The sequence below is a fragment of the Melanerpes formicivorus genome, unplaced genomic scaffold, assembly GCF_026170545.1.
Source record: "Melanerpes formicivorus ecotype bairdi unplaced genomic scaffold, bMelFor1.0.p_v2 SCAF_30, whole genome shotgun sequence".
NCBI classification, from domain to species: domain Eukaryota; kingdom Metazoa; phylum Chordata; class Aves; order Piciformes; family Picidae; genus Melanerpes; species Melanerpes formicivorus.
Window position 1 is genome coordinate 1992650 of NW_027142382.1, and position 17330 is coordinate 2009979.

Genomic DNA, 17330 nt, shown 5'->3' on the forward strand with positions numbered 1-17330 from the left:
CTCTCCCCCCTTTCCCCAGAGTGGGATAGGAAGAGAGAGAAAAGAGAGGAAAGAAAAAAAAATGTTAGAAGCAGTTTGTGTTAATTGGAAAAGAGTTAATACAGGCCTGTTATCTGTTTTTCTCTCAAGGCCGGAGCCTTGGCAGAAAGCCCAGGACAGAAAGCTGTTGCCTGAAGAAGAGGCGGAAGCAAGACTGACTGAGAAGTGCTGGAAATGTCCAGTATAGTCCCAGCTCAGAAGTGCTTCCTCCCACTCATCCAATGAAATTAGTTTAGACTATTCCTTCCGTTTACCAACTTCCGTCCACCATATTCCCTTTCTTAAGGGGGCAACGTCAACCGGCCACAACTACTACTATTTGCTAGAGTATTTTTAAAGCCCACATTCAGAGGTTAACATGTCATTTCATCCCTGAGAGCATTACAAAAATTGTGTGAGGCTTAACTTGGGAATGTAGTACCTCCACTGCCAACCCTAAATATTGGACAATCCCCCCGTGCAGAGCTTTATCTATGGGCAGAAAACAAAGTGACAATGAGTCATCCTCAATTTTCAGCTCTGCTAGCATGAGGATGAAATTATTCCCTGGGTCTTCATAGAGAACTGGGATTCGGTATAGCCAAATGATAGGGTTTGCAAAAAGAAAAATCACACAAAAAAGTAAAAGCCCAACACACACAAAATAACAGGATAATGGTTTGCTGTAATAAAAGACAAGGGTCCATTTTTTATTTTAATTGTACCTTTTCCCTGTTTCAGGACATCTTGTCTCCTTTCCTGTTTAGTAGCCAGCTAGTTATTGTATTGTACTACAAAGTGCAATAAAACTGTTCATGCACCTCTGATAATGATGAAATAGCCACCAAAACACACACATGCATGTTCCCAAAACACTATGCCAGAAGGCTTTTTTTTCTGCTTCACAGAAGCATAGACCACAGAGCTTGTCCAATCCCTACTAACAGACAAGAGTCAACTTGGGAAAGAAACCACAGATCCCCACTCAGACTGTTGTCACAAGTACACTTACTGTCCGTGGCATATTTTTCTCTGTACAGAGGCTTATATCCAGAGGGATGCAAGAGGAAAATGCTATGAAGTTGCAATATCCAGGGGGAAAACACTGCTAAAGCTTTGGATCTTCTTATGTGCCTGTCTCTATTCCAATACAGTATATACCAGGTTGCATGTAGAACCTTTCCTAGTCTTGGTTGCTGCACAGTGGCATGCAGAATCCAGAGAGTGGGAAGAGCAGATACACAAGCATCTCCAAGATAAACTCCAGGGCTATGGTTTTCAAGCATGTGTATTTTTATGCACAGTTGTCAAACTCAAGAAGAATTTAACAGTCTTCTGTTCAGAGACTGGAGGACTTTTAGCATAAGTCAGTTTGTGGCTAACAAAGAAGTTATGATTCTATGGCAAAACACAAAAGCTCTATCGGGAATCAAAGTGGCTCAGGTTGGAAGGGACCTTAGAGATCTACTCCAGCCTCCCTGCCATGGACACCTCTCCATTAGACTCAGCTGTTCAAGGCCTCTTCTAACATGGCCTTGAATACCCCCAGAGAAGAGGCATCCACAACCTTCCCAGGCAACTAATTCTAGAGTCTTACCACCCTCATACTCAAGAGCTTCCTAAGATCCAGTCTGAACCTACTCTTACTCAGCCTCAAACCTTTCTCCCTTATCCTATTGCTAGACACATTTTTGAAAAGCCCCTCTCCCACCTTCTTGCAGAATCCCTCCAGGTATTGGAAAGCAGATTTAAGAGGGGGGAAAGATATACTCTGATCATTATCACAGTATTGACAAAGGCAGCATGCATTCCCTATGACTCCACTAGCACTTCAATTTAATGTTCAGGAAGGAAAAGAAGACAAGCTGAACTGCTACTCTGTGTTACCATTGCAAATTTTCCTTTGAACTATGATTTCAGTACAGCTGTGTCATCTTTGGTAAAAGCATGGACTGAGATAATTCAAGGACATTATAATTCTGCATCTCAATTACCTCTGTTAAACATAGTCCAGTTGCTCTGGCAGGAAATTGATGGTTTAGAACTGAAAAATATGTTAATGGACTTAGGAACACAGGTAAACACAACCTTCAGTAAACTATGATAAATTCTGTTCTGGTTTGGAGCTTTTTAGTGGGGACTTTTTATGTACCCTAGACATATCAATTAGTTATGTTTAAACTATCATGTGACCTCTTTGTTCTTCAAGACAAAAATACCATTAAGATGCATCCTGTGAAAGAAAGCTATGGATGTTAAGTATTGCAAGACATTAATTTCTACTAGCAAAGAAAATTGTTCTCTCTTTACCAAGAGTTTATTGTAATTATTGCTTGGAAGGCATATCTACTACCAGGACTACACTGAATCACAACTCACTGGATTTCATTACTTCTGTGGGAAAAAAATAATCTGAAATACACTGATCAGTGGACTCATATTTATTAATTTCACAGAACTCTATTCCAAGCATCACAGGCAAGACCATTTGTAGGATACACTATGCCCAATGAAGCAAGTCACAAGTAACCCAAACATTACTTGAATACCAGTGTTATATTTTACAAGGAAGGAATGTTATGACATGGACAGTAAGCTTTCCTGAGTTGAGATAGGAGCTCATCATTCACATACAAGCCTCAAATACAGAACTCTTGATTAGAAAAACTTGAGCTCACTCATTACAAAATATCAAGTATGTTTCCTATGTAAAAAAAATAAATGCATTTCACACCTGTATTTTCTACTCTTTAACAGACTGAAATGTCTTGATCCATGATTGACTAGACTATCTTTGAACAAGAATATGCATTGAAAACAGCTGAATTAAGCTTTAAGTTCTTATGAAGAGCACTAAATGGATAAACTTCACACCAGGGCAGGAAGAATGGACCAGATGAAATCCCATACATAATTATATGTGTAAAGCTAACAACTGTTGCTGCCTTTCAGTGTATTAAGACTCATGTACTTGGTTCATCACTTCATGAAGTAAACTGTATACACACTGAAGTTAAGGCAATACAATATTTGGTTCACGACTCCATAAAGGTATGCTCATTCAAGTCACACGCATGTCTGGATGAAGTGCTTGTGAAATCAGTTCCCACACAAACAAGCTCATTAGAAGGGGCATGACCAGTAGGTCAATAGAGGTTCTCCTCCCCCTCTACTCTGCAGTGGTGAGGCCACATCTGGAATATTGTGCCCAGTTCAAGAAAGACAGTGAGGTACTCTATAGAGTCCAGTACAGAGACACAAGGATGATTAAGAGAGTGGAACACCTATATGAGGAGAGACGGAAGGATCTGGGTGTCTTTAGTTTGGAGGAGATTGAGAGGTGACCTCATCAATGTTTATAAATATGCAAAGGGTCAGTACTGAGAGGATGGAGCCAGGCTCTTCTCAGTGGTGCCCAATGACAGGACAAGGGGCAATGGGTGGAAGTTGAGGCATAGGAAGTTTCACTTAAATATGAGGAAAAAAAATTTCACTGTAAGGGTGAGTACTGGAGCAGGCTGCTCAGAGGGTTGTGGAGTCTCCTTCTCTAGAGATATTCAAAACTCACCTGGATGTGTTACTGTGTAATCTGGTGTAGGTGGTCCTGCTCTGACGGGGGGCTGGACTAGATCTTTTCAAGTCCCTTTCATCCCCTGAAATGCTGTGATTAATGCAAATAGAAAAAACACAAACAACAACAAAAAATGTCCACAAACAGCCACCAAACAACAGATTTAATACCTGTTTAAAGACTTTATTAGGTTCAAGTAATTTGACACTTGAAGTTCTGAAAACAAATACACCAAGTTGCTCTTTGATCAATTTGACCAATTTATTGTAAACTGCCAGGAGTGTTCTTGTGTAATTACATGAAAACATTAAATTCTTTAAAATGTACTGTAAAACTGACCTTTTCTTTTTTCTCCTCCAATCAGTTCCCTGAGACACAGGAAAGAACTGTGTATACCTTCTCATCCAAGCACTATCCATTAACACCTTTCTCTTCACAAGTTTCTGTCTAGGAAGAAGCTCATAGGATACACTTGTTCTAGCGGTATTTAGCAGTTAACTTCAGAACTTCTTTTAAACTAATGCAGCACTCCAACAATGGAACTCCTCCACATATTCATGGTGTTATTCACAGGGATTATACTCCTCTATTTCAAGACTTCAGATCTCCTTTATTAATAGTGCTCTGGCAAGGAACCAGTCACAGCATTAGCAACAAATAAGCAAGTCTTCCCCTCCTCTGTTAGAGTCCTACTTACTGGAATACCCAAACACCCACCACTTCAAGTCACTCAGGTATTACTATATCTTGTACTTATTAAAATGAAATAATATTCTTCACACAATATTTTGTTTCCAGAAAAGCCAAGAGATACTATCACGCTATTTTTGGGGACACTTTCGAGTGACTAACATGTCAGCTGCCCAGCCTACAATTCAGGCTGCTGGTAGACTATGGCCAGGAATCCAAATGAGCCTCTCAGTCTGGGAAGCAAAGAGGCTGCCTGGGGGTGGGGGGAGATTTGGGAGAGTTTTGTTCAGGGGGCTCCTCCCAAGGCAAAAATTGTCTGTTTCAGGTTGAACGAAGAATCCTTCTCACAGTCAGCAGTAGAAGTATTCACGAAAAACAAATCATTAGTTTTACATCTCTGTAGATCAATTGATGCATAGTCTTATTTGTTTTGGATGCCAGAAGGCATAACATTTTAGAACAAGGAGCATCCGGTTCATCTTTCATAATGAAACTGGGATTTCAGTGCTTATAGAGACTTGCACTTCAAAAACATCCCTTTGCATTGTTATTCCTTATATAATGAATAATTTACAAAATTTGAGGAAATGAACAGTCTAAAACTTAAGTTTTTTTTCACGCTAACAGCTACAAGAGAAAAATATTGTTAATATCAATTAAGGTGAGATTATTTTTGTGGCCAGGCTTTCTGAAGCAACAGAGTGCTTTCATTAAACTTAAGCTCTGGAGCTTTTAAAACTGTTCTAGATTTGAAGGAGGTTTAAAATTCTTGCTCTTGAGCTCTTATGTTCTGCATATGAATTAGTTGTTTGACTGCAGTAGTCATGTGTCTATGCACTGTACCTTATCTTTTCCCATGACAGATGATTGAAATCCTGACATATCACATCACTAAGAACTTTCCAGCAGAATGTTTTACATAAGTCTAAATGAGTCAGGAATTTGGTTTAGAGCCAGTTTAGAGGAAGGGAAAAAAAAAAATCTCAACTGGAGCTGATTTTTCCCCAAAGTATCCTAAGTGAGTTTGTATTATGAATTTGAAGAGTAGAACTGGCATTCATATTCCATTCCCAGTTACTAATTTATTATCTAGAGGAAATCACATGACTCTAGGAAAAAAAGTCTTGGTTTAAAGTGATCCATCTCAGATGAATGGGATTTAACTGACTTAGTCTTACAAGAAGCCGCCATTAGTATTTTCTCTGCCTCTGTTTAACCAAATGGCAGAGTGATGAATTAATGTTCTGCACTAACATGCAAATCAACCTCACACTCCTTTTGTGGACTCATTTCTGTTTAATAGACACCTGGTAGAAACTGTCTTGGTCTGGAGAGGGAGACACTCAGTTCTTTTGAATATTCCCGTGTTATGAATTTAGAGGCACAAACAAGGCCAAAGTATCAACAGCTAGACTATTATGGTGGTTTAGGTTGGGTGCTGGCCTGGATGCCACTGCACAGACCACACCTGGGAGGTCCCAAGGGGTGGGCCCAGCCCGGGGGGTGGTCACAGGAGACCAGGTATTCCATTCCTATAATACCTTGCTCCCATATAAAATGTCCATGCAGGGTCTTCACTTCCTCTTTCGTCCCCAGATGCTGCCTAGGTAAAATGGCATGAGCCACCTCCCTTGGGCCTGCCCAGGCCCAAGGCTGGGTTGGGGGGGAGGAAAGAGCCCTGGGGGTTTGGGTGTACCCCCAGGTGGGGATGGGATGTTCTTAGGTATGTTGTGGGATTTCTTTGTCACGGTGCTTGTGGTTCTCTGTAAAACTTTCATTGTTGTTTTTTTATTGTTTTTCTATTTAAACTTTCCATCACTTTTGCAATCCATTTGTCTGAGTCATTGTTTCTGCCCGTGGTGGGGAGGGGGTCTGCCCCAACCCATTACAACTATTTATTACACAAAGTGGATGGATCAGAAGGGGGGAGAGAGAAAACAGAGAGAGAAGAGGAGAGGAATTACATTACCACACCCCTCACACCCCCAAGACAGTTTGTGTCTGTGGAGGAAGGCTGCTGCAGCTTTGGAAGAGAGGAGATGTTGGGTCTATGAAGAAAGGCTACTGCAGCTTTGGCATCCTTGTTGGTTGTGATGTCCTCTGAGCAGCCTCTTCAGCTCCATGAGTTGCAGCAGTTGGAACTCAGGACACAGAGAAAGGGTTCCTCTTGGTCTGCTTCTTCCAGGCTACATGATAATGTCTGTCATTTTTCTTTCCTGGTATTCTCTGTTTTTCTTCAGAGCAGCATTGCCCCAGTCTTCTCCTTCCCTGTTTTCCTTCTCAGTGGCATCATCCAGGTCTTTTCCTTCTCCTGAGCCAGTAGTTGCTCAGATCTTTTATACAGTTTTTAGGTATGTATATTCCAGAGAGTATTGAGAGCAGTGGCCTCTGCCCATTATTATTTTCAGGGCAGCTGCAGTCTGGTGAGCAATCTTTATCTATGCATCTTCCAGAGAGTCTTTCCAGTGACATCTGCCCAATAACACATCAGCTGTTGTCTGGGCCTGCAGCAAAGGTAATTTTATGTTTGTTGAGTCACATCGAAAGAGACAAGATTTAGTCTGACAGAAACTCATAAGACTACTATTCTAACTCAGCAGGAAGGCATAAGTTTGCCTAAGGGACAGCACTTTTACCCATGTGGTTATGTCCAAAGAAATAGTTGGGGTTTTTTGGGGGGTGGGTGTGGGTTGGTTTTTTCCCCCCCCCCTTTTTCCTCCAAGAAGGTAGGGAAAGTTTAGCAACTTCTAGTTTAGATCATTATACCCAATTAGCATTCAGTGTTTCCTTTGTCTCTAGTGACCCAAATCCCTCTGATTAGAGTCTGAAAGCGCAGGAGCCTACCTCAGTAAAAGCAGCCTCAGGTTACATTCATGTTGCACAGCTCTAGTTAAGCTAGCATGCAGATGTTGAGCAAGCAGAATATTTTGGTGCAATATTACCAGTCCTCAACCTGGAGCCCTTTTCTGCAGTACTGATACTTAGGAACAATAAAAAAGACCATAGCAGCCATGTCAAAGACCAGGGCATCTTCCAAGGCAACACCATTACTACTGTCACCAGCTCTCAGCACCCCAAAGATGAAGGAAATAGGACTGCATTAACAAATTTAGCAAGTCCAAGATAGATTGGGAGCCAGCTAGAAAGATTTTTCACATAGAAGTGTTCTTCATCCATCTGTTTGGTGCAGGAACTTGAGGAAAGAATCCCAAGCAAGCAGAAATTCCTCTTCAAGTTGACAGGTTTTTCACGTCACAGACATTTCAGTCAAACTGAAGACCAGCAGTAACCAGTGAGGCTTTTCCAGAATTGCAAGGTTATGAAGCTATCATCACTGAAATCCATGCAGCTTGATTTCCACAACAACTAGAATACCTTGAGGCAGCTGAAATTCAGCTGAAGAGCTTAGTGTTTTGCAGTTACACAATCCCAATCCGTAGTTATTTCCCTCTTCACGTTCAGCAAAACATTACACAAGATAAAAGGGGAAAGATCACACAAAGCCTAATTGTTGTGGGTGGGGGGAAAAAGACAGCATAAAAACAAAAGCACTGTATAGAAAAGTGTTTTCTTAGTTGCTAGGGTTTTTTCCAGGAACATTTGTGCTTACTGTGATGCTAAGGAGTCTAAAGAGAACATGCCCTTGGAATTGTAAGGCACACTTGGAACTGAAGAAACAGGTTTAGGTCACAAATGTAGCGGATTAATGCTTCACATTTTAAAGACAGTCTACAAAGCTGAAGACAAAAACAGTTTACAGCAGATATGGGCCATCAAGAATGATAACACCCCACAAACTACTGAATATATATTAGCCAACCTATATTACACTAGCCTACTTGTACTGGTCTTATGACAAAGCTGAAATAGCACATGCAACTGTTTGATAAATCCCAAACATCTAAATAATGGGCGCCTTGGCAGCAGAGAAAAAAGGGGCAGACTTCATCATCTAGCAAAAAGTTAACATCAGTCATGACATCACAGCTCTACAACAGTTTCACCTCAGTGATTTCCTGTTAATGTACCAAGATGAAAGTCAGATATCTCCTAAAAATACCTTTTTGAATAAAAATATACCAGACATATTGTGCAGCAAGCTTATCTAAGACCACAGCTCATCCAATTGTTTTCACTAACAGAAGTTTACAGCTCCTCCTCCCCTGCATCTTACACTGCAGTAGAACACTAGGTTTGGATACTCTCATTGCTTTTCTACCTTTGCTTCTTGGCCAGTAAGGTGGAAATGAAAATTTCTAGGCAGGACAGACAAACATCATAAAAATGCACTTTCCATTTGATTAAGGCCACATACCTATTAGGAGAAAATAACTTTTTCAGCCTAAATGCAAACTTTCTTTAGGCATCTGATTGCATGCTACAGCAAATTCAATTACACTGTGCTTTTGATATCAGCCATATAGGATAAGACTAAAACCTTGAAAATCAGTACAATACTTTTGCCAGATTATGAAAAATAGTTATTGCCCAAAGTGCAGAAAAAATTGTTTTATCTAAAGTAATTATACAAATTCAGCAATGGATGGAGTACCACAGAGACATTGGTATGTAGGAGATTTTCCTTTGCAAGGGAGACTTGCATACTACAAAGTTATTTTGGCCAGGGAGTTTCCAGCCCACCACCACTGCTGTTGACCACAAATGAGTCACTACTTCAAGTCAGTGATGATTCCTACCTTATAAGGGGAGATATAAAAGCTAATATTCAAGTCTTTCAATTTGACATTCAAATTGCAGGAGATTGCTTTAATGAAAATAAACCCATTACCTTTGATGACCAACAAGTCTTACAGTTAATCACAACATGTGATTACTTACCCACAGGAAAGAATCAGCTGTGATACTCAAGGAAGAACTCACATACCTACACTCAAGCAGCTAAAATGCTAATTGTTTACAGATGTTGTTGTTCAAAAGCTAGTTTAAGAAGCCTATTGTGGTTTAGACTTACATTTGAAATACCAGAACTTTCTTAGTACGCAAAAGTACTGCTGCCAATACAACGATATATAGAAGAGAGGCAATTAAAAGCAGGTTTAAAGAGCAAGACATTAAGCTTAGTATCTTCAACTGCTTTTAAATGACCTTTTACTACTGAAATAAAAAATGCTTACTTTTGAACAACGAATGCTTAACAGGATTTAAATTGAGAGACTTTACTAATGCTTTCACAAGGGATTTCCCTCCCCCTGAATTCTGCTCAAACTGAAATGACGAAGAGAAGTGAACAGCACTTCTGAACATACCAAACCCTGTGCTATTAAATGCATAAGGGTGGGGGGAAATCCACTGAACTACCCAAACCCCTGTTTTTCAGCCTACCACTATACCAGACAAAGATTATGTAGTGCATGGTTAGATGTTCCTTCAGATAAACACAAATAAAGCTTGTCAAGTATAACAGAAATAATGGAAATACCTCAAAAGAAAAAAGCTAGAAACTTAAGAGAATGAGAAAGGTAAGTAATCTAACTTTATCTGAAAAAAAAGCCAAAAAATTGATTTGATCACAATGGTTTAAATCACAGGATGAAGTTCGAACTCAGCAAAATTATATTTTCAGTCATGAAAATTTTACACATCTGAACTTACCTTCTGCAAAGACTCTTGCAGGATATGATTATAAATATTAGCAAAAACTTCTAGTTTCACTAAATCACAACAGTCAGCCTAAAACCAGCAGTTCATTCTGCATATTAGATCTTGCAAATATATGTCCTGAAGTTGGATGAACAGGAACAGAAACTGTTGTGTACCACTAGCAGCTTTTGTCCTGTAATTGCTTTCATAGAATGGTAGATGCTGGAAGGGACCACTTGCCATCATCCAGTCTAACCACCCCTCTAAAATGGGGCTGCCTACAGAGGGCTGCACAGAAATGTGTCCTCATGGATTTTCAAAGTCTCCAGAGAGGAAGAGTCTACAACTGTGCAGTCTGCATTAGTGTCCTGTGACCCTCAAAGTAAAGAATTTTTTCCTCATGTTTAGGTGGAGCTTTCTGTGTTCTGGTTTGTGTCCTTTGCCCCCTGACCTATCATTGGGCATCATTGAAAAGACAGATCTCATCCTCTTGATGCTTATCCTTTAAATGTTTGTAAGCATTGATCACATTCCCCACCAGTCACATTTTCTCTGGGCTCAAGTGCCCCAACAGGACAGCCTCTCCACGTGAGAGATGTTCCAGTGTCTTAATTACCTTTGTAGCCCTCTATTGGCCTGCCTCCTGGTAGTTTCCTGTTTCTTGAACTGAGTAGCCTAGAACTGGACACAGTACTCCAGATGTGTCCTCACTAGGGCCAAGGAGAGGAAGAGAACCACTCTTGACCTGCTGGTCAAACTCTTAATGCAGTCCAAGAGACCACTGGCTTTCTTGGCCACAAAAGAACACTGCTGGATTGTGGTCAACTTTTCCAGCTTTGTATGCTACAGGAATCTCACAGAACCACTGCTAAGACCAGGAACTATTCTGAACACTATATCCAGATTTCAATTCTGTTGCTTTCAGATTCATCTCCACGGCTTTTCCTCTTTAAGTGACAAATGCATAACCAGCAAACCCCAATTTTTGTATGCAAAGAAGTATGCAAATATAAATAGAATTATTATGTTATATATTTAAAGCATGAGTGAGGCCCTGTATCTCCTATGGTAGGCTGGCTCATGCCCTAAAGCCATTTTGGACAAGATCCACAGCTCTTCCTATGCTTTTAGGAACAGATATCACATACAAGTATCCCTTCACTGCATGATTCAGAGCCAGTCATGAAGGTACTTATTTTTGAAGGGGATCCAACTCTGCAGTTGGGGTAGCAATGCCACACCAGGGTGCCACTTAAGTACAGACAGATTCAGCAGATACACCACTTTTACCTTCTTGCCCAGAAGCACTCCATGAATGCCTTTTCAACACTCCCAACAATGAGCAGCATGCATGTTTGGGCATAATGAACTCTGTCCCAGCCCCTTGGCATGCTCACATTGTACTGCTCAGCACAGAAGAGCTGTGCCAACAGACAAGGTCACCCTATCAGCAAAGGACTATACCTCAGATAGAGCACATACCCTTTGTTATGCAGAACCATTTATCAATTCATTTGTTTTCTCCCATCAGGCATGCTGCTAACATTCACCAGGCAGCATAGCGTGGAGGGGAGTGTGACACATGCATCAGCCAAACAGCCAGAGAGCATCCTGTACTGTTTCCTTTGTACTGACAAAGCCAGGGAACCGTCAGGTCTCCAGATGCTTGATGGAGAAGCAAAGTACCACCCACTTAAGTTATCCAGTTCAGGATATGTGCTAACACCTCTATTTAGTCCTCAGAACAATGAAGCTACCCTTAGGGCAGAGGAAGAAAGGAGGGGGAAAGGAGCTTGTTTCAGTACAATTAAAAGGTGATGCAGATACTGAAGTACAAAAAGAAACCGGACTTGCTTAACACTGCTTAGGGCCAGTCCCTAACAACTGTTGTTCTACATGCAGAGCAGTTGTCTTCTAGTCAAAATATGAAGTCATACAGCTTAGAAAGAAATGTGGAGAGGATCAAGTACTTACTGACAAACTTTGAACCACATGAAATCATTCACCTAAGCAAAGTCATCACGCTGTAACAGCAGCTTGCTCCAGATCTGCATAATTGTGTGCAAGAAGTTAACAAATCAGGCGCTAAAGCCTTTTTTTCTAAAAGACTGTGTACAAACTAATCAGAAAGCTTTTTGTTGCTAATCATGACTAGAGTTACTGAGCTCTGTGACAGTAATAAATTCTATCTTCATTAAATGGATGCAAGTATCAAGTCTTTATAAAAAGTAGGGGAAGCATTTATGGCCGATATTTTTTATGGTAGAAGACCACTATCTGCTTTGAATTGAATTTACATTGGTTTTAGACCAATTTTTAACTTGCAAGTATCCAAATGCATTTCCAACTTGGTGTTGGTATTTTACCATACAGCCAGAAAAGAAATTCTAGGCAACAGAAACCACATGCTCTTCAGATAAATTAAATCAAAGAAGTTTTGGTTTATGCTCTGCAACATCCATTTCTCCAAGCGTGGTCTGCATGTGTTCAAAAGCCATAAGATCAAGTATGATGCATTAAAGACCCACACTTACTAGACTGACCTGTTCAATAAGTTTGGGAAGTGACTGCAGCTTGTAACATGTTCACATTTGCAGTTGTTTTCCACCTCCTTTTTGCTAACACTAATTTAACAGCAGCCGGATAAATCTTAGCCCACTAACCCTGAGACAGATGGGTGCTGCTATTTTACAGATTGCCGGCACCCCCACACAGATCAAAGGGAGGATGCTTAGCCTAAGTCTCACACCAGCAAAGAGCAGGATGGTCCATATCACAGAATGTACATGGTTGGAAGAAACATCAAACATCATCCAGTCCAACCCTCCAGCTACCAATGAAGGATGAAAAATAAATCATGTTCTTAAGCATCAGGTCCACATGTCACCTCAACACCCCCAGGGATGGTAACTCCACCACTGCCCTGGGCAGACTATTGTTTGAGAACCCTTTCAGTGAAGAAATATTTCCCAATATCCAGCTTAAACTTCCCTGTTGCAGCTCATAACTATTTCTTCTAGCCCTGTTGCTTGACACCAAGAAGAGTGCAGCCTCCTCCGCTCTCCAACCTCCCTTCAGGTAGCTGTAGAGAGCAATGAGGTCTCCCCTAAGCTTCTTCAGACTGAAGAATCCCAGCTCCTTCATAGGTCATGTGCTCCAGGCCCTTTACTGAACACAATACTCTAGATGTGGCCTCACCAGTGCCGAGTACAGTGGCATGATCACCTCCCTGCTCCTTCTGGCCACAGTGCTTCTAATAAAAGACAGGGTGCCACTGTTTTTCTTGGCCACGCTGCTGATTCATTTTCAGTCAGCTATATGTCTGGGAAAGGTCCAGCTCAGATGGCAATCATGGTACCAGGTAGGAAATGTCCTTCTACTAAGGAAATTCGTAAAGGAGTACCATTATTTGCCAGAATGCACTGTGAGGCAGGTGTCTGGACTGATTATTTCCAACAGGCTCTTAAGCCTAGTAGCTTGCATTTGGATAAAGCTCAGCTTAAAGAAAAAAAAAAAAGAACAAAATACTGGATCAAAGATCTGTAGAGACAGTGGACCCATCTGCAGAAGTCAACTATCTTCCCTGCTCAAGATAACACATTTTAATTTGGGTTCCTTAGCGTTCACTTCATTTGTGCCTTCCATTTCCAAGCCTTCAGCATCTAGGATTTTCTGCCTGAAGCCACTTCTGCAACTTGCTAAAAAGAGATGAAAAATACTACTGAGTGAGCTCCATAGATCAATCACCTGGAACCTGAGTTTTTGTGGATTTAAAAGGGGTTAATACTAGAAGCAGCCCTGCCATATACAAGAGTCCAAAAATAACTTCCCAACACCTATGTCTTTATGTCAATGCATTATGAGAACACGCTATATGAAGCCCCTGCAGGATCACACAGTGATCCTCCTGTGCAGTCCTTCTCTCTGGCAGCACAGCTTACATTCCTCACTCTTAAGCTCTGCATTTCTGTGAATCTTTTTCAAATACCCAGGCAACACAAGCCAGTCCCTATGAGTGGAAGTGAAAAATGAGTTAGTGTTGGAGCTAGTAATTATCCCCATGCAGATGAAACAGGGGAAACCCAATCCAATACCATTGCCCAGCAGCAATTTGTGTATTACAACTGGTTTGTGGGGTTTCAAACATTTACTAGATATTTTATTGCTGGTAAGTGTTTAATTGTTGTCACACTACAAGAATTTGCTTTATCAAGAAAGTGAGCAGAAAACATTTAACCAAGCTTAAATCATCCTAGTAAGTTTTGAATAAGATTGTCTTTACAAGAAACAAATACTCAAACTTCCAATTATTTTACATAGACTTGATGTCAGGATGACAAGTTAAATGCCATCTGTATCAACCCATTCACCTTATTGAAATATCAGTGCTCTGAGATTTTGAGTAAGACCTCAAAAAATAGGAGTTTAGAATATTTTCATATTGCAAATACAGCAACATATTCTACCTTCCCTCCCCCCCCCCCCCCCCCCCCCCCCCCCCCACCAGCCCCGCAGCATGAAAAGCCAAAATGTTCATCTACCAGAGGTCAAGTTTTGTATCCCGGAGGGCAAAAATTGCCCCCACATCAGATCAGAAAGCATGAGCCCCCTGAAGCATGATATTAATATGAACAGATTGAAAAACAAGGGAACACAGTCTTTTAAAGCTACTTCACCATTTGATGCTCTAAATCTTCAAGGACTAGCTTGACTTTCAGTTTCAAGAACTTCCCTACCAGATCACAAAACCTTTTCTGCAGGACAGGAAGTGTCTCCTTGAGAAGAATTTCACTTCCTACCATCACTAACTTGTTGACAAGACTGTGTCAGCATTTCACTCCCAAGAAGCCCTCCTAGAACTTTCAATCTGAAGTTGTTGAAAGCAAATCCATATCCAAAAAAACAAAGCATCCCAGCTACAAAAAAACTTACCTAAATAAGTCACAAATAAATCCAAATCAAAATGAACCTCAGGCTTGCAAACACCATCTCACCAACTTCTTCTCAGCTTACTTGTGCTAACAGCTGTGTTAATTTGTTATATATTATTTCTCCCCAAACCCATAGTTGGCTTTTAAGCAATACATTTCAAAGTTAGATGATAACAATGAAAGATAAGCAGGAGATCACTGTGGGGTATATTGCCAAAAAAAAGGCAAACAAAACTTCTGATGAATATCACCATGGAAATTGAATTCTTATCTCTTCAGGCTTGTAAACATCTGGGACAATTCTATGATCCTTAAACTGATCCTGCTTCTTATTCATCACAGAACAGATCAGGGAATTGTGTCCCATTAAGAAGCACAAATGTTTGCTCCATGTCTACTGCTAACATCTAAATTCTAATACTACTTTATAGGAGGAAACTAGAAAGACATTTTACAGCCATTTGAGAATTTGCACTTATGATACCATACATCTAACATGTCACCACTGAAGTGGATTTCAAAACAGACTTTAAGGGAAATAAAGAACACGAGATAATTAGGAATGCACAGGTAACATTTCCTATCTGTTTGCAATTATGATTTTTTTTAAGAATGGGAAATCAAGCTGGCTATTGAAAGTAATTGCTACCTTTAGTGGGGGGGGGGAGGGAAGAGGAAGACAACAATTCCCAGGTCAAAGTTGTAAGCACTTAACTGTAATGATGCTAACTGCAACATCACTTTGAGAGCCACATGGCCCTGGAGATCCTTCTGGCAGTCCTCACGTTCTCTCATCTCCAGCCAGCAACTGTCCACACACACCATTATACAATAACAGGACAACCCTCCAAATGAAGGCTTCTATGCTGTATTCATCCTGCATTTATGCTCCCTAAACTGCATACAAGCTCAGTATGTAAGAGGAAACGTGCTGCTATAAGAGGTAAAACAACCAGCCTAACCAGGACTGATTTTCTCTCACGTACACCTTAGGCTGTAGAAATTAAGATAAAAGCTATAACTTGAGAGTCAAAAACAGATCTTGGAAAAAGAACCTGAACAGCCACCCAATCCCACCATTTCCGAATGCCACCAGGGCAATACCCACCCTTTTAAGTCCTGACCTGAAAGAGAATCACTTAGTATGAGGATTTCAGTAAGGCTACTAAAATTAGAAGAAACACTTTGCTACAAGAGCAAGATATCTTCAGCCCGTGAATTGCACCTCGGAGACTTCAGTGGGGAAAGCACCAAGTATTGCAACAGCAGTGTCCTTACACTACCAGAATAAAAACATTCACTAAACCCATCACAGAAGTTCTGCCTACTACCACTCCAACAGTTTCAAAGTTAAATTTCCTGTAACAGCTCTAATTACTCTAAAACTCACAGCAAGTATTTTATTGCCCTTTCTTAGAACAACACCAACGATTTTTAGAAGTAATTTAACTGTCTTAAGGCAACATTATTTTAAGGCTTGTTTACTGGGTGAGTACATACAGCTACAAGAAGAGTTAATTTAATTTGTAACTCCACATGCACTTGTGCTGCAAATGAGTAAAGGCTGAATGGTCTATAAATACCTTTACTACCACGGATTTGGTTTCTTTCCAAGACAGGAAAAAAAAAAAAAAAAAAAAGCCCAGGCACCTGAAACGTTATCCCTGGGGGGGGGGGGGGGGGGGGGGGGGAGTTACAGCTGCTGCCGTACACAGCTTTAACAACCTGCCCCGCTATCGCAAGCGACACAATCGTCCTGCTCATTTATCACAGCCCAAGAAAGGGGATATCGAGAGGGAGAGGGGAGGGTGCACGCCAAAACTCTCAGGTCGTGAGACGGACACAAACGCTCCTCCTGTCATACCGAGCAGCACATTTCACCTGACGAACGGGATGACAAACACTTTCTATGCTACACACCGTAGGGGAAAGTTAAGCTAAGAAATCTAAGGAAGCGCTGACAAACGCTACCTGCTGCCCCCGCCCTCCCCAGAGCCGCGGTACTGCGCTCAGTCCGCCCACTTCGCGCTGCCGCCCGCCGGCGAGAATCCCCCGCGCCCCTTCGCCCTCCCAGAGGATAGGAGCCCGGAGCGGCGCCTACCCGACCGGCTGCGGATGATATCGCGGAACTCATCGGTGGCGGCTTCGTCCCCGCCAGCGGGGCCGGGGCGTCCCGCTTCAGCCATGTCCGAGGAGCGTGGGGAGGGAATGAATCAGGCAGGGAAATGCGACCCAAGCGAGAACAGAGTGAACCAGGGACGGGCCGGGACAGGTGCAGCGCTGCCCTCCCTGAAATAGCGCCGGGGCGGCGGCTCCGGCCCCCTCCCGCCCCCGCCCCGCCCGCGGTCGATGAAGAGAGGAGCAATTAGTGAGTAAATGGCCCCACGCGGGGCAGGAATGACTGAGCAGCCCCCGCGGCACCGCCTGCGCGGCGGCAGGGCGCTGACGGGGACCGGGGCACGGCGTCGCCGCGGAATGCCAGGGGATTTCAACTTTTCTGGAAGGGACCCACACAGCCA

The 17330-nt window shown here is 41.8% G+C and overlaps 1 protein-coding gene across 1 annotated transcript in view; it reads right to left on the minus strand.

The window, feature by feature from the left end:
• Positions 1 to 17007, minus strand: part of DMD (dystrophin) — a 1318095-nt gene extending 1301088 nt beyond the window's left edge. Inside the window, exon 1 of the mRNA XM_068155047.1 lies at positions 16913 to 17007. Coding sequence (XP_068011148.1) covers positions 16913 to 16997 — 85 coding nt within the window. The 5' untranslated portion in view covers positions 16998 to 17007. The remainder of the gene's footprint in view (positions 1 to 16912) is intronic.
• Positions 17008 to 17330: the final 323 nt, after the last annotated feature.